The sequence below is a fragment of the Strix uralensis genome, chromosome 2 (genome assembly GCF_047716275.1).
Source record: "Strix uralensis isolate ZFMK-TIS-50842 chromosome 2, bStrUra1, whole genome shotgun sequence".
NCBI classification, from domain to species: domain Eukaryota; kingdom Metazoa; phylum Chordata; class Aves; order Strigiformes; family Strigidae; genus Strix; species Strix uralensis.
Window position 1 is genome coordinate 134,640,471 of NC_133973.1, and position 16,883 is coordinate 134,657,353.

Consider the following 16,883-nt stretch of genomic DNA (forward strand, 5'->3'; position numbering starts at 1 on the left):
TCCGCCCGCCTGCCCCAGTATAAAAGGCCGCAGCCACACTGGGCCCACAGTCATGGCGCGTGGCAACGGGCCCACCCTGGCCCAGAGGCTCCCGCTACTGATGCTCAACGTGCTGCTCGTCCTGAGCAATGCTACGTCGACGGCCAAGAGCTTCTGTGTAGGTGACGCTGCACCGCACTGTGCCGGGGGGTGGGATGCTGTTGGGTGGTGGTGGGGGCTGTGGTGTGGGCCTGAGAGCTGCTCCCGTCTCACCCAGCTCTTGGGGTCCTGCAGGGGATGAGGAAAAAGGAGAAACGTTGCAGAAGGAGAGCGAAAGCCCAGATGCAGAAGCCAAGTGCTGAGCGGTCGCGGCCCCAAGCACCCTGCAAACAGCCGACACCCCACGGCAGGCCTGAGCAAACTCCTTCCTGGGCGGCTTCTCCACCAACAAAGAGAGGAATGAAGGAGCCTGCACCGACCCTGGAGACATGGTGAGTGCCGGGGGAGACCCCCAGAGCCTGCCCCAGCCCCTCAGCCCGTGCCCTGCCCGTCCCGCCGGAGGGGTCGGCGGGGTGCAGCAGGTTCACTTCCCTCTGCTCCTCTGCAGTGCCATCGCAAAGGCACCAAGCACGGGCGACCTGTGGCAGCGGCTACCCAGGAGGATGTACTCCTCGAGCCCCCCCTTGATGTCCAGCTCCGTTTCCTTGGACAGCTTCTTCTGTGACCTGCCCAGGCAGCGCTTGTATCAGCCGCATTGGATACACTCCTCGACGAGTGGCTCCATTTCATCAGGGGACAGCTGCTTCTGCATCCCGGAGTGTGGGATTGCTGCCATGGAGGAGCTGGTGGCACAAGAGAGCTCGGGACACACCCAGTACCCCGAGGACAATCAGGGGCTGGTCGCAACAGCGGGCGGCGATGGCACCCTCCCCAAGGAGCGCCTCCAGCCCCCCACCTGCATGGAGGTGGAGGCGAAGCTGCTGCGGCCAGGAGCCAAAATGTGGCTCAATGGGCAGAGAGTGGAGCTGCCACGGGGGCTCCTGGACACAGACGAGGCTGTGGATGGGGACAAGATCAGCAGGAACAACATGGCACCGGACAGAAGTGCCCGGCTCTGGAGGTGTCTCAAGGCCTGCTGGAATGGTGCTTACAGTCCTGCTGCTGCTGCTGGTTCCGCAAGCCCCCGAGGTGACAACGCTGTTCCCAGAGGAGCAACGGGCACCCTGGAGACAGCAGACGGGGGTGTAGGGCTGGGAACCTCCCTGGGCTGACCCCACCTGATACCATAAAAAATTAAATGATCTTTTCTCCATCCCTGGTGCCGTGGTTCTTCCACCCAGACCTTGATGCGCCTTCTCCCCCCGTCCCTTTGCCAAACCTCCCCTTTGGGTCCCTTGCTGACCCACCCCCCACTCTGCCAGGTCTTCCCCAGGTCCTGGCTCCGAGCTCCCCCGGGCTTCGTCCCCTCTGTCCAGCCCCGCGTCCATAAGCACCACGACGGGGACGTTTGCTTGGCCCAGAGCTGCTCCTGCCAGAGCAGGCAGGGACTGTGCCTGCCTGCACCCTGCCTCTTGACCCCCTCCAGAGCCTGGGGGCTGTGGGTCAGGGGCCGACCCCCTGGTATGCCCCCACCAGCTATATGCCCCCGGTACCATGCAGCGGAGCTTCTCTCTGGCTGGGCAGGGCAGCAGATTCTGGGGGGACACAGAGCGGGGCCAGACAGGGACCGGCACCCCTGGGAGCAGCAGCTAGAACTCGGGGCGCCACAGGGCTTTGTTTTGGGGGATGAGAAACCCCCCCTGAGCAGCACCAATCCTCGCGGGAAATGCTCTGCCCACTCACCCCCCCGCTGCAGAGCTCCAGATGCCGCCACAAGGGCCGGGCACAGCCCCATTCACGGAAGGATCCCGCCAGCCCTCAGGGCAGTGACACCCCGCAACCTCCCCAGCCCCCCGGCAGGAGAGGGAGGACACAGTCCAGGGTTTATTTGGTTTTTGTTGGGTTTCTTGGGTGGGACGTGGAATGGGATGATGTGGCCCTGGCTGGGGTGGCGGTCCCGCTGTCAGGTTCCCCTTGCCTGGTGCTGGTGGAGCTCCCACCCTGCAGCTATGGGGGGGCCAGGGACGAGCCACTCTCATGGGACACCCATGGCCACCATCGTCCCCAGAGCGGGCGGGGGGGTTGTGGGCAGTGGGTGCATCAGGGCGATGCATCCAGGGGGCCGTCAGGCAGCTTGGCCCAGGACCAGCACGCTCATGAGGAAGACCATGAGGAAGAAGACCCACATGAAGAAGCGGTCCATCACCTTGGCCACCTTCTTCCACTCGCCGGTCCGGCGCTGGGCGGCTCGGTGGCGTCGGAAGCAGCCGGCGATGTAGCCAACGTTCCTCAGCAGCCCATCGTGGTGGCACAGGCAGCGGTCCCGGGGACAACCTCTGGCCTCAGAACCCACTTCCCCCTCGCCAGGGCTCTCCCCCAGCCCCGCAGCGTCCCCTCCGTCTGCCCGCTCGCCCAGAGCCCGCTGGGGGCTCTTGCAGCTCTCACCCACCTCGTAGACACAGCAGAGCCGGGCCATGTGGTGCAGGATGAGCTGCCTGGCCCAGGGGGGCACGGGCTGGGCCCCCGGGCCGCAGTGGTGGACGTTCATGATGAAGATTGTCAACGCGGTTGAGGCCGTGATCAAGGTCATGGTGGCGATGTAGTACTTCCCTACGTGGGCAACGGACAGTGATGCTGCGAAGGGGTAGAGACCCCCACCCTCCCCTCCCCACGCCGCAGCCACCCTCGCATGGGTGCTGCCCATCCATCCCCCCGTGGGTCCCATGGGAGGGTTCTGGGTGCTGTCGAGGCTCACCGATGAGCGGGACGCTCTCCGAGGGCGGCATGCTCTCTGCCACCAACAGCTGGAAGACGGTGAGGGCCAGCAACACTGTCACTCCCAGTGAGACCTTCTCCCCCGAGTCGGCTGGCAGGTAGAAGCCGAGCGGCGCCAGGAAGGAGACCATGATGCAGGGCAGGAGCAGGTTGAAGATGTAGAAGGAGGCGCGGCGGCGGAGGAGCAGGGTGTAGGTGACATCGGGGTAGGGCTCGGAGCAGCAGCCGTAGGTGATGACGTTCCTCGTGGCTGGCATGCCCAGCACCTCCCACTCCACGTTCTCCACGAAATCCGTCAGGTCCGCGGTGTCCAGGCGGTTGTGGAGGTCAATCTGGTTCCCATTGTAGGTCCAGGAGCCGAAGGTGAGGCGGCAGCGCTGCCCGTCGAAGGGGAAGTAGGAGACATCCACCTTGCAGGAGCTCTTGGTGATGGCAGGCGAGTCCCACATGATGAGCCCGTCGGAGCGCAGCACCACGTTGGTCTCCATTGAGCCACCGAAGCGGTCGTCGGCGCTGGGGGAGGGACGGCCATAGGGCCGGGATGGCTCCGAGCCCCACGTGGGCCAGGGCTTTGCAGGGCCAAGCGCCTGCCCCCAACGCTGTGTCCCCTCCCTGCATCACCCTGCCCCCCAAAGTGTGGGCTCGGTGGTGCTGGCCCCCCCCCCGCCCTCATCACCCACACCGGGACCCCCCCCCGTGCAGCCCCAAGGTTGGAAATACCTCCCATGCAGCCCGTCCCCAGTCCCAGCCTGAGCCCTCCCAGCTCCGGGAGCCATTGGGGGCAGGGGGGGGCGGTCCAGCACAACCCACTTGTTGTAGAGGATGATGTCCGGCCGCCAGACGTAGCTGCTGGGGATGCGGATGCTGTCGATGCCGCCGTAGGTGTCCTTGTCCCAGGCGAGGTGGGCATCCAGCCAGGCCTGGCGGACCCACAGGTAGGTGGTGAGGACCTGGTTCCTCTCGTCCTGCCGAGGGCAGCGGGTGGGTGCAGGGGACAGACCCTGGTGCCACCCACACCCCCCCGTCAGTCCCCAACACTCTGCGAGGGTTCTGGAGGGGCTGAGCTGCCTTCGAGGGTGCTGCTTTTGGGGTCGGGGTGGAGAGATCTGAGTCACAGAATCCCAGAATCACCAAGGCTGGAAAAGCCCTTGAAGCTCCTCCAGTCCAACCATGAACCTCACCCTGACCGTTCCCAACTCCATCAGATCCCTCAGCGCTGGGTCAGCCCGACTCTTCAACCCCTCCAGGGATGGGGACTCCCCCCCTGCCCTGGGCAGCCCATTCCAACGCCCAACAACCCCTTCTGCAAAGAAATCCTTCCTAAGAGCCAGTCTGACCCTGCCCTGGCGCAGCTTGAGGCCATTCCCTCTTGGCCTGCCGCTGGTTCCTTGGCTCAAGAGACTCATCCCCCCTCTCTGCACCCTCCTTTCAGGGAGTTGGAGAGGACCATGAGGTCTCCCCTCAGCCTCCTCTTCTCCAGACTAAACCCCCCAGTTCCCTCATGCAAGCCCACGCTGCGGGGGGGCTCTGCTGGTTTTGGGGGGGCCTGAGCTGTCTTCAAGTGGTCTGAGCTGACCCAGGGGGACCTGGGCTGGTTTTGAGGGGTCCTGGCTAGTTTCGAGGGATGAGCAGGACCCGCTGGGGGAGAGCAGAGCCCCGCTAAGCCATGGCCAGGAGTGTGAGGGGGAGGGGGTCCCAGTTTGGCCGAGCTGGGCCGCCAGTGCCGGTGCCACTCACCATGTCGATGATCTGGGAGAGGGTGACCTGGAGGGTGATGTTGAGCGCCCGCTCTGTGTCCTCCACGGGCCGCAGGGCGCTGGAGTAGTTGGCAAAGAGGTCGTGGAACAGCTTGTAGGCGAATCTGCCCTGAGCCCCCTGGCAGCCTGCGGGGACCCAGAGCGGGGCTGGAGGGGCTACAGCTGAGGGTGCAGCCAGACCCCTCCCTAGAGACCCCCAGGAACCAGCTGAGCGGGGTTAGGGGAGCATGCGGGGACCCCCGTCCCTCCTCGCCACCAGCCCGAGCTCCCCAACCCCTCCGACCCTGTCCCCCACTCAGGGCTGCCCGATGTGCGGGGCTGCCGCTGCTCGCAGGGCTCGGGGGACCCTCTCCCCGGGCCCGGGGGGGTGGGGGGGGGCGGTCAGCACCCCTCGCCGCCCCCTCCGCCGCTTACCCGGGGCCAGGAGGCAGCCGGCGAGGCAGAGGATGAGCAGAGGGCCAGCTCCGGGCTTCATCCCGCCGCGCTCCCGCCCCGTGCAGATCTCGGGGGACACGGGGGGGGGCCGTGCTGCCTGCGAGCGCCAGGGTGACGTCAGGGCTGGGACGCGGCGGGGGGGGACAGGGCCCCCCCCAGGGACAGACGGTCTCGGTGCAGCGAGCCCTGTGGTGGTGGAGGTGTTGGGGGGGGGGAGGATGGAGGGTCTCCAGCTGGGACCTGGCAGGGGGCGGGGACGCGGTTTGGGTGGTGACAAGGACCGTGCCGTGGGCTGGAGCAGGCAGGGACAAGGTCGCTCCTCGCCGCGTTGTTGGAGCTTCTGCCTGCCTGGAGCCGCCAGCGGCTTCGTGCTCTGGAAACCACCGTCTCCAGGTGCCTCAGGGCTTGGGGGGCTGCAGGGTTTGGGGGTTGCTCCCCACGATCCTGGCTCAGAGCAAGCTGGAAAAGGAAACCTCAGGGTGGAAATCAGGGAGACGTGGGGGGCGCTGAAGCCCACTGAGGCCTTGGCAGGGGGTGGTGGGAAGAGCTGAGGGTGGATGCTGTGGGGCCCAGGGCGGAGGGACCGTGGTGCCGGACATCCCGGTGTCCGGTCTCAGTTAAAGAGCAAGGAAAGGGAAGATTATTCCCGTTGTGGACAAATCCTGGGAGGTTAAGGGACATGACCCAGGAGACGAAGCAGTAAGTGGCAGAGGTCCCTGCCGCAGGGGTGCAGGAGCGTCTCCCCAGGTCCGGCCGTGGGGGAGGCCACTGACTCCCACTCCCCACCGGCCCCTCCCTGGCACCTTTCCCACACCGATCCCCGGCAGCAGATGCCAAGCAGGGCGCCGATCGGTTTTAAGGCTGGAGGTTTTGTTTCCAGGCGGTGAATTATTGATCCCCGGCCCCGTGTCCCGGCCTCACCCCAGGGCAGCAGCTGGGTTTGCAGAGACGCAATTAGGGTAATGGAAGAGGCGCAGCCGGGCTGCCCTGGCTCCCCGCACCGCGCCGCGCGCCCGGGGCCACCTACTGCTGCTGCTTCGTGCCCCTCACTGGGGGGCAGGACCCCCCCAGCCCCCTCTCCAGAAGCAAGGGCCGGGCACCCGCTGTCGCCCCACCTTGGGGTGTGGGTTTGTGCCCAGCCCAGGATAATCGTCTGTGGTTTATTTAACCCATTTCTGGACACCCCCCCACCTCCCCCGTTTTCAGCCTGAAGCTGTTCTGTGTTGCACAGAAAAGTGCTTCTCACCCTTTGCCATGAAGCTGGACCCCAGCTCATCCCTCCCCTTTCCAGAAATCCCTGTTCCAAGCCACGGCCATCCCCCCTCAGCACCCCCCCGGCCTCCACCCCCTCCTCTCCCTCACACCACAGGAGGTGCCCAGCACCAGGCTGGGGCTCCCCACAAGCTCCCCCCCTCCTTCTCCGCTTTTCTTCCTGCTGTTCCCACTTTCTTCCACAGCTCCAAAGGACGCTTCCCTGGGTGCCGCAGCCTTCCCAAAGGGTCTTCCTGGCTCAGACCATCCCTTAAGTCTGCTTAAGCCCAGTCTAACCAGTAAGAGCCACGAGATGCAGCCACGGGGCTCCCAACCAGAAATCCTGCGTAAAAAGCAAAGGAAACAGTGAGAATACTATAAACATTTTATTTATTGTTTTCAAAAAGACAGGAAAATAATCTAGATCATTTATTTATATATTTTTTTTTAATAAAAACCTTTACATAACCCTCATGCATCAAGACCTTCGGTGAGCCAACGCAAAGCAGCACCAGGCGGGCTGGAAGCCGCTGGCTACTGCGAGCCGTGGCAGGAGGGGCCGCTGCAGTAACCCTGAAATCAGAGCAGACCGACAGACAGGTTTGGTTTTGTGTCTTTTTTTTTTTTCTTCTTCTCCTTCTTCCAAAAATAGTCGGTTTCTAAGCAGAGCAAGAGTAGAGGCTGGACACAGCGGAGCACAGGGAGGCGGCTGGGGGGTCACGGGCAGGATGGTCCTGGGGGGGACGGCGGCTGCGCTTGATGTCAACGGAGTTGGGGGGGTGTGTGATCACTTTTGGTGTTTTTTTTTTTTTCCCCCACTTTCGGCGCAGAATTTGCCCCCTCCCAGCAGAAACCCGGAGCCCCAGAGCGCAGCAGGGCCAGCGGGGCGGGTGTCACCCCCCCCCCCGAGGAGCTTCGCTTCAGGAGACAGAGAAGCAAAACGCCGCAGGGGGCTCCCCACTTACCAAGATGAAAAGACGCTTCCGAAAGGGGGTTTTTTCCCTCCCTCCCCACACCCCCCCCAGCACATTTTCACCACAAAGCCCTGCTCAAAGCCCACCCGTGGTCAGGTGGGGTGCGCGGCGAGGGGGGATCTGCCCATGGAACCATCCCAGAGTTCATTGAAATGTCCTCGGCGCCGCCACCGCGGGAGGGGAAGGACCTGCCCCCTCCCCAGGTAGCAGCTCTGGGCAGGCAGGATGGGCAGGACGGGCTTTCTCGGTTCTAGAAAGCGCTGGGTGGGGCACGGCGCCAGGCAGGAAGGTCCAACGTGTCTCACCGCTCCCCCAGGTTACACCAAAAAAAAAAAAAAATCCTGCGTCAGCCCACGGAATAAATTTTCTTTTTTTTTAAAAACTTCAACAGAAAAACCTGTGCGGCCAGAGAGGTGGTTCGTCCTCCTGACAAGGGGAAGGGTTAACGAAGGGTGAAGAAAACCCAAAACCTGTCCCTCGGTGGAAGGATGGGTGGAAGGATGGGCGCTCAGTGCGTGGTCAGCTCGCGCAGGTAGGACTGGGTGAGGCCGCGCAGCTCCTCCAAGGCGTAGTCCTCGGGCATGGGCAAGCGCCCGATGTGGGGGGCCAGCAGGCGCAGGGGCACGCGCTGGGCGTCCGGGGTGGCCTCGGCCAGGGGCTGCAGGCTCAGCACCACGCGCAGCAGGTTGGCCACGCGCTTGGCCATGTCTGTGGGGAGAGAAGGGAGAAAAGGGAGCGTCGGCGGCGGCACAGCTCGGTTTCGGGTACGGCAGGATCGGGGGTGAATTCAGCAGTGATTCAAGGGGAAAGTCGAGCACAGGAGTGAGCGTGGCAGGACTTTTTTTCATTTATCACAGAATTTGGGGTGAATTTGGCAGCAATTCAAGAGGAAATTCTGCAGGAGTGAGTGTGGCAGGATTTTTTTTTTGCAGAATTTGGGGTGAATTTAGCAGCGATTCAAGGGGAAATTCCGCAAGAGCGAGGACAGGAGCTCACCTAGCAAAATTCTTTTTAATTTTTCACAAAATTTGGGGTGAATTTATCAGCAATTCAAGGGGAAGTTTCTTGGGAGCAAGCGCAGGAGCGAGCGTGGCAGGATTTATTTTTTTGCAGTATTTGGGGTGCATTTAGCAGCGATTCAAGGGGAAATTCCACCGGAGCCAGCACAGGAGCTCACCTGGCAGAATTTTTTTTTTGTTTACTGCAGAATGTGGGGTGAATTTAGCAGCAATTCAAGGGGAAATTCCACAGGAGCAAGCGCAGGAGCAAGGATGGGAGCTCGCCTGGCAGGATTCTTTTTCACTTTTCACAGAATTTGGGGTGAATTTAGGAGCAATTCAAAGGGAAATTTCTTGGGAGCAAGCACAGGAGTGAGCGTGGCAGGATTTTTTTTCGTTTTTCACAGAAATTGGAGTGAATTTTTCAGCGATTCAAGGGGAAATTCCTCGGGAGCAAGGACAGGAGCTTGCCTGGCAGAGCTGCAGGCAGGGTAAGTACTGGAGCAGCCCCCGGCTCACCTCCCCACCCACAGCCTCCCCATCCCACAGGCTGAGGAACAGCCACACCGACAGCCCGCAGGGGCGGGGTGAGGCTGTAAAACCAGCGTCCCCAGGGGGCTGCTGGCTATCAGTGTCCCCGTGTCACCGTACCCGACTGAGCCAGGCGGTCCTTGGCGCTGCGGCACTGGATCTGCTCTATCCTGTTGCACAGCGACGTCACTTTGGTATGTAACCGCTCCAGCTCGTAGGTGGAACAATCCAGCTGGAAGCAAAGAAGAAAAATCAGCCTCCGCGTAACCCAAAGGTTCAGCAGAACCGCCGGCGGACGGCCAAGTGTGCTCTAAACCAAATCCATCCAAGAGAAGGCGGTCTACACTAAAACCTGCTTAAAGTTACCACCTGGAGTGGGGGAAATGGGAATTCTGGAACTCAACTAGAGGGGACTGACAGGCAGACTCCCCGCTAACTAGCTAGTTAACCGCTGATCGTGTTTCTTCTCCTTCACTAACCCGTCATGCTCCAGAGAGCCCGTCTGCAGGACAGAGCCCACACCTGATTTGGACAGCATCTACCAAACCTCTGTCTTTTCAGAGATGCACCATATTCTGTTTGCCAGCGTCTGCCAAAGGGAAACGCTAACGTTGGCACTGAGCAGCGAGTAAAAGGTTGATCCAAAAGCGAGACTCCCTGTGAGCTTCCAAACTGTAGGGAAAAAAAACAACCCACAACTGTTTTAGTTTGTTACCTGCTGAATCCTATCGAGCATCTCAATAACACGGATGTAATCCAGGTAGACCAGCCCTGCCACCTCCCAGTCCTGGATGAGTGCACTACGCTCTGGAAGAGCAAGATCTTCCAGGAATCCTTTCAGGTACTTGTAGTTTTCATTAATAATAGCATCTCGAGAGAACAAGCACGTCAGTAACAGAGCAGAAAAGTTTCTTACAAGCCATCGTTAAAGAAAAAGCAACCGAGGGACTGCACTCTTGGGTAGTTTTGTAACTCCCTGACCCCACCAGTGTAAGGGCACCCCCATTCCCTGGAGCAGGGGCACCCACAGGATGGGGGCTGCGGGAACGCCACCGCTGCCCTCGCTCCCTGAGGCACCTCTGGCCCAGGAAGGGGGACGTGCAGAGGCTGAGCCCTTCTCACGCGGCTGCAGTGAAGAACCATCACAGAATCCCAGAATCATTGGGGTTGGAAAAGCCCTTGAAGCTCCTCCAGTCCAACCATGAACCTCACCCTGACCGTTCCCAACTCCACCAGATCCCTCAGCGCTGGGTCAGCCCGACTCTTCAACCCCTCCAGGGATGGGGACTCCCCCCCTGCCCTGGGCAGCCCATTCCAACGCCCAACGACCCCTTCTGCAAAGAAATCCTTCCTAAGAGCCAGTCTGACCCTGCCCTGGCGCAGCTTGAGGCCATTCCCTCTTGGCCTGGCGCTGGTTCCTTGGCTCAAGAGACTCATCCCCCCTCTCTGCACCCTCCTTTCAGGGCGTTATCACGCCAGGCATCAAGCAAGAGCTGTTGTGGAACAGCCAGCCACTCTAACCCCCTTGCCAGCAGCACAGCCCTACCCCTTCCTGTCACCAAACACCCAGCGACATCTGCTCTGGCTGCGGCTGTGTGTGCCGTTCGGAGGAGAATAAAACAAATCAGGAGAGCAGACTCACCTGAGGCTAAGTGCCTGACAACCAGCTTGTGACACTGGTTCCAGTGCCCAGCCTTGAACAAGAAGAGGGCTTCTTTATGCTTGTCATCCTCCATCCTCGCTCGAACCGCCTTTGCTTCATGAATCCACTCCGGGGGGACGCAGAGCCTTTGCGTCAGGAACGTCTCCTTGGCCCAGGACTTGGGGGTCTCGGCGAGCGCGCAGTGCCGGTTTAGGAGCTCCCGCACTGCTTTCTCCCGTGTGCTGGGGAAGAGAGGACGAGGCGTTACCCCAGCAAGCAATCCTTCACATCCCTCCATCAGAAGACACTTCGATACCAGCAGCCGAGGGCTGCACTGTATTTTTTGGCCACGGGGAAGGCACGGGCGTAGCAAGCGCCAGCCTCGCCATGCCGCCAACAGCCCTACTGTAGGACGTTAAGGAAAGCTCTAAAATCAGCTGAATTCCTTCAGTACAGGTTAACCACTAAGAAAAGCCATCACCAGTGTTCTGTAAGATCTTAAAGATTCTAAGCTTAAAAACATCTAAGTATAAGCCAGGCCCCTAGAAGCAATATACAGGCTCTACTTGAAGTTATCGGTTGGAAAAAATTCTATTTCCATGTGTTAATGGTGGCTGTCAACATTAACAGCAGGAGACACCTCTGCACAGAAGATGTACGATTCACAAGTTTAAAACAACTCTTTGTGAAGTCTGTATTTCACAACAGAAGCCGAATGTGCGTTTTGACGATTCCCAAGCTTTCCTCTCAAACACACTTCCGTCTGTTCAGCTCCAGTGGGAACACTGACGATATTTTGCTTTAATGATGTTTTCAGGACACGTTCCTGAACGTGGTGAGCTCGCTGAGCCGGAGACGAGCCACGCGGCCACCGGGTATCAAAATGACGAGGAGATCTGCTTCTGTGGCACAGTTCAGGAGTTACAGTCATTACAATACAACCTGATTTAACATCTACCAAGACATTTAACTAAGCAGAATTATTCATGCCCCTTTGTAATCCTAGCACACAATTTTCACTCGTGGCATGAAGTTCTCCAGCCACGCAGTTCCAATTCAAGGTGAGAGAAGCCGTGACAGTTACGGTCTACGCAGCAGGTCCATAAAGCAGCAATCGCATTATTTTCAAGGAAAATACAATCTTTTACTCACTGCGTGTGAGGCTCGTGCAGCAGTATAAAGACAGCCCATTCCCAAAGGCCTTCGCTCTCCAGCTGGGCGGCGTAGCTGGCGTTGAGCACGCCCTGACTCTGCTTGAAGAGATGGGTGTAATTCAGGGCCCTGAGCACCTCCCACAGGTGCCAGCTGAGGCGATAGTCCAGAGGGTCAGACGTTATGCTCCTGGGATCGAGCAGCTGGTCAAGATCATAGTGCCTGTAGGGAAAGAGATTTGTAACAGAAAGAGCTAATCGTGTCCACATAAAATCAGAAATCGGTGCTGCTTAGCTCTTGCCCTTCACCCACCTCCAGTTATTCCATGTATGTGATTTATGTGGGGTTTTGGGTTTTTTTGTTTGCTTGGTTGTTTTAAAAAGATAGGAGTAACTGCTAAAATCCTTTTGCTCTTAGGTCTGCAGCCAGACTGTCACAATCTTTTCTTTTGTATGTGTTCTTCTTGCAGATTCCTCAGTGCCTCAAAGGCAACTACGGTGAAGCAAGATTACGGCGCTCTTCAGACACAGAAAACACGTAAGGAAATAAAACCACAAACACGCTCCAAAGCTTAAGTTTCATCATCTGTACCATCGCCAGCAGTGACAGCATCACCACAGGTGTCCACACGAGGCAGATTTTTGGCTACTGCAAGTGGTTTGGTAAACACTGAAGCTGATTTCATGCCCCTGGATTGTGAATTCAACAAGTCACTGACTGATCAGGGCTTTTCTAAGTCGTCTTTGAACTATTTACCCATTTACCTGTCACTGTAGAGTTTTAACAAATGGAAACAGACGTCTCTCAAAGGTCTTCCTGCGTTATCGTCGTCTTCAGTTACACAACCAGAATCTTCTAGGGAAGGAGGCAGAGGACAGCAGGCGTATTTTTCACACTCCGGTGTGTTCTAAAGAAATAATTTGAAGAGGAAGTTTAAAGCCAGTGCTCTGGACAGATCTGAATCCCACCCAGCTCGGCAGGCTCAGCAGCACGCTTTCTGCTCCAAAGTGGTGCATCCTACTGCACTGCAGTTAAAACTTACTAACATGAACCCTAAAAAGAAAAAAACTAAACCCAGAATGCTTCAGCAGGCTTCGTTTCATCCCCCACTGAGCTCTTGAAAGCTGCCATGTGGAGGTATAGTCAGCTCTCCCATACACACAGTGTGTTTCCTGAATGATTTTACAGCTGGAAAACCATACGTGAGCTGAGAGATGGAAGCACAGCGCAGCCCTGCAAGCTCTCGCTCCCTCTGGGGCTAAGCAGAGCCTGGACAGCCCAAGCGAGCGGCACGGAACGCACCGAGTCGACAAGAACCGTTTTCCAGGGCGCTGAACTGCAGAACTATTGTCTTTCACACCACCTAACCACTCGGGGGTCACCAAAATCCTCTTGGGATTTTCACAGATCTGGGTTTGGAAGAGCATTCCGCATCCTGCTGGTTTCCTTCTCAGCCCTCCTACGGAGAGTTCTGGAAACGAGCCGGAGCTGCTTTTCCTCCACATCATCGGGCTGCAGTGAGGCCACCCCCACGTTCTACCCTAACAGAATTATCTTCAGGTCAAGTCATGACAAAACTAAAGCTTGGTATTTCGAAGTGACGAACACGTTATTGCTGACACACTACCTTCAAAGAGAACCCTAAATATCCCTGCAGCACTCAGCACGCATCAATGAGAAGTCACGAGACTCGATGCTGTGCTTGGCCTATCTTTAGGCATTACAGATCAAGGGCTGAACTATCTTTAGTTAAATGATTAAACACTTTTTTCAACAGAACCCTTTGTCTTTCTGTACAGAGAGGCTGACAGCTCTACAGCAACAAACAAGGCTTTGCATAATGCATGCAGCCTGGGGGACAGCTTCCACGTGTGCTGCAGAAACAGCAAGGGCAACAAACAGGGCAAAGGCCGGTTTAGAACTCAGGTAGCCGAGTATTAAACATCACACTGGGAAAACTGACTGGCTACCCAGCCCCAGCGGCCTCCCTGCGGCTGGTCGCTGCCCACCTTCCTAGTTTTCTCTCGCTGCCAAACACCCAGCAACGCTCCATCAGTGGGAAATGTGCTTCACAGAATCCCAGAATCATCTCGGTTGGAAGAGCCCTTGAAGCTCCTCCAGTCCAACCATGAACCTCACCCTGACCGTTCCCAACTCCATCAGATCCCTCAGCGCTGGGTCAGCCCGACTCTTCAACCCCTCCAGGGATGGGGACTCCCCCCCTGCCCTGGGCAGCCCATTCCAACGCCCAACAACCCCTTCTGCAAAGAAATCCTTCCTAAGAGCCAGTCTGACCCTGCCCTGGCGCAGCTTGAGGCCATTCCCTCTTGGCCTGCCGCTGGTTCCTTGGCTCAAGAGACTCATCCCCCCTCTCTGCACCCTCCTTTCAGGGAGTTGGAGAGGACCATGAGGTCTCCCCTCAGCCTCCTCTTCTCCAGACTAAACCCCCCCAGTTCCCTCAGCCGCTCCCCATCACACCTGTGCTCCAGACCCTGCACCAGCTCCGTTGCCCTTCTCTGGACACGCTCGAGTCATTCAATGTCCTTTTTGGAGTGAGGGGCCCAAAACTGAACACAGTAATCGAGGTGCGGCCTCACCAGTGCTGAGTACAGGGGTAAGATCCCTTCCCTGTCCCTGCTGGCCACGCTAGTGCTGATACAAGCCAGGATGCCATTGGCCTTCTTGGCCACCTGGGCACACAGCTGGCTCATTATCAATCAATCCCCCCCCCCCCTCCAGGTCCCTCTCTGACTGGCAGCTCTCCAGCCACTCCTCCCCAAGCCTGTAGCGCTGCTGGGGGTTGTTGTGGCCCAAGTGCAGCACCCGGCATTTGGCCTTAGTCAAACTCCTCCAGTTGGCCTCAGCCCATCGCTCCAGCCTGTCCAGATCTCTCTGCAGAGCCTCCCTACCCTCAAGCAGATTAACACTCCCACCCAACTTGGTGTCATCTGCAAACTGACTGAGGGTGCACTCGATCTCCTCGTCGAGATCATCAGTAAAGATGTTAAACAGGAGCGGCCCCAAAACTCAGCCCTGGGGGACACCACTCGTGACCGGCCGCCAGTCGGATTTAACTCCGTTCCCCACCACTCTTTGGGCCCGGACATCCAGACAGTTTTTTACCCAGCAAAGCGTGTGCCCATCGAAGCCGCGAGCAGCCAGTTTTGCCAGGAGAATGCTGTGGGAAACGGTGTCAAAGGCCTTACTGAAGTCAAGGTAAACAACATCCACAGCCTTTCCCTCATCCAATAAGCGGGTCGCCCTGTCGTAGAAGGAGATCAGGTTTGTCAAGCAGGACCTGCCTTTCATAAACCCATGCTGACTGGGCCTGATCCCCTGGTTGTCCCTCATATGTTGTGTGATGGTACTCAGGATGAGCTGCTCCATCAGCTTCCCGGGCACCGAAGTCAAGCTGACAGGCCTGTAATTTCCTGGATCATCCTTCCGACCCTTCTTATAGATGGGCGTCACATTGGCCTATTTCCAATCTGTCGAGACCTCCCCGCTTTCCATGAACTCTGAGTTTTTCATATAAGGCCTCGTCTTGGCTCATTGCTCTGTCTGTGAAGTTTCTCAGCTTTCTTATCTTTGACTGCCACAGGTGTCTGCTGGTTTCTCTGCCCTCCCTGGGATGGACATGTCAGAGTTGCAAAAATGATGTCCTTGGGCACAATCCTGTCCAAGGCCCCTCACAGCAACGTGCACCAACTGCTGGCAGCCAGCAGCTCACAGGCATCAGGATGACATCTAACATCTCCCTTCAAGGGATGCCTCTCCCTCACCCTTGACAGGAGACGCCTCTGGAGACTGAGATTTTGTGTCCTTTTCCCAATTGCCTTGTCGATGCCCCTTCCCTAGACAGGGCTCCCAGCTGCCTGGCCTCCCTCCCCTCTCATTCCACACTCCTGGCCCTGCGATCCCAGCACTGGAGCATCTGGGGAACGAGGTGCTCACCTGGGGGAATGCTGAAATCCTTCCGCTTCTCTGGCAGGTCACTCAGGGGTAACGATGGGGTGACTGTCCCTGGCTCTGCCGCCTCCTCCTCCTCTTCTGGCGTTGGCCCTGCTTCTTCCTCACCCCGTACACTGCCAGGGGATTTTCTGGGTGTTTCTTCTTCTGTCTGGGAGCACCTGACACCAGCGTGGGCTGGGCCCCTGCTTCAGGGGCAGCGCCTGCCCTCAGCCTTGGAGCGGCTGCAGCTTCTGTTGAGGACTTGGGAGGGGCCGCGGTGTCTGGGCGGTTGTTCCCAGCCCCAGAGCCCTTCTCCCTCCTCGGAGGGCACTGGACAGGCTTTAGCAGCACCCACTAGGTGTGGGCGAGGCTCCAGCATGTTGCAGTGACCTGGGCCCCTCTGCAATTACACTTTCTCCAAACAAACCCCAAAGCTCCAATAAGGGAGGAATAAGGGAGCGAAGTTCCAATGCACCGCAGGTGCCCACGGTTCCAGGCACTTGCCCGGGCGACCCCACGCCCCCAGCCACTCGGAATTCTCCAGCCCTGGGGCCGATCTCCGGGGGATTCTCTCCAATAGCTGCTTCACCCCCAACCAAGCCTGAGCCACGGGCTGGCTCCCAGCAGTAAGACGGCAACAGGTAACGCCAACAGTCCAGGGATATTCGAAATGCCCGGAATTCTTCAACGCAGCCGTAAACAGCCCCCGGGCCGACGCCTGCATCGCCATCGATCCGCCTCCCACCGAACAGCAACACCGGAATCTTCCCCCAGCTCGCACGGGGGGAGCAGCAGCACGGGCACTCCGGTGAAGGTGATCAAACCTTCAGGGGCCAAGGGATCGCCGGGAGGCCCCGATCTGTCCCCTTCTCAGCCCAAAGGCCTGGCGGGGTTTGAACCCGGCCGCTGGCCAGTCCCCACGCAGCCGGTCGCTCACCTCCCGCCCCCGGTAACACACGGGAGGGACAAAACGGCGCGATCCGTCGGCGGAGCGAAAAAGCAGCTCCGTGCCGGTCCCAACGCAGCACTCACAAGCGACACCCGACCGGGGCGCGCACAGGCGCTTCCTCGACCGCGGCGACCGGTGCGCAGCCCCCGCCCACCCCCGGGCCGTCCCACGCGATGGACAGCTGCCCTGGCCAATCCGAGCCCGGCCCTCCAGCCGCGCTCCCGCCCAGCCCGAGGCCCGTCCCCTCTCGCCCGGCCGAGCCCAGGGCGGCTCCGCAGCGGGGGGCGGGTGGGCAGAGCCTTTCCCGCGGGGCCCGGTGCAGCTCGGGGGCGGGGCTCCCGTCTGCCCAAAACGAAGCCCCGTGGCGCCCCGAGCTGCAGCCGCTGCTCC

General features: G+C 59.0%; 2 protein-coding genes across 2 annotated transcripts; both read right to left on the reverse strand.

Annotated features, from left to right (window-relative positions):
- Positions 1 to 1,966: 1,966 nt before the first annotated feature.
- LOC141939848 (neuronal acetylcholine receptor subunit alpha-10-like) lies at positions 1,967 to 16,646 on the reverse strand. Its single transcript, XM_074860423.1, has 4 exons — positions 15,548 to 16,646; positions 3,664 to 3,818; positions 2,834 to 3,366; positions 1,967 to 2,688 (listed from the first exon to the last, which is right to left on the reverse strand). The coding sequence occupies exons 3-4, from the start codon at positions 3,339 to 3,341 to the stop codon at positions 2,204 to 2,206; spliced, it is 993 nt and encodes a 330-aa protein (XP_074716524.1). The 5' UTR covers positions 3,342 to 3,366; positions 3,664 to 3,818; positions 15,548 to 16,646; the 3' UTR covers positions 1,967 to 2,203.
- On the reverse strand, positions 6,668 to 11,586 carry LOC141939849 (nuclear pore complex protein Nup98-Nup96-like). Its single transcript, XM_074860425.1, has 5 exons — positions 11,082 to 11,586; positions 10,442 to 10,683; positions 9,515 to 9,669; positions 8,920 to 9,031; positions 6,668 to 7,978 (listed from the first exon to the last, which is right to left on the reverse strand). The coding sequence occupies exons 2-5, from the start codon at positions 10,533 to 10,535 to the stop codon at positions 7,779 to 7,781; spliced, it is 561 nt and encodes a 186-aa protein (XP_074716526.1). The 5' UTR covers positions 10,536 to 10,683; positions 11,082 to 11,586; the 3' UTR covers positions 6,668 to 7,778.
- Positions 16,647 to 16,883: the final 237 nt, after the last annotated feature.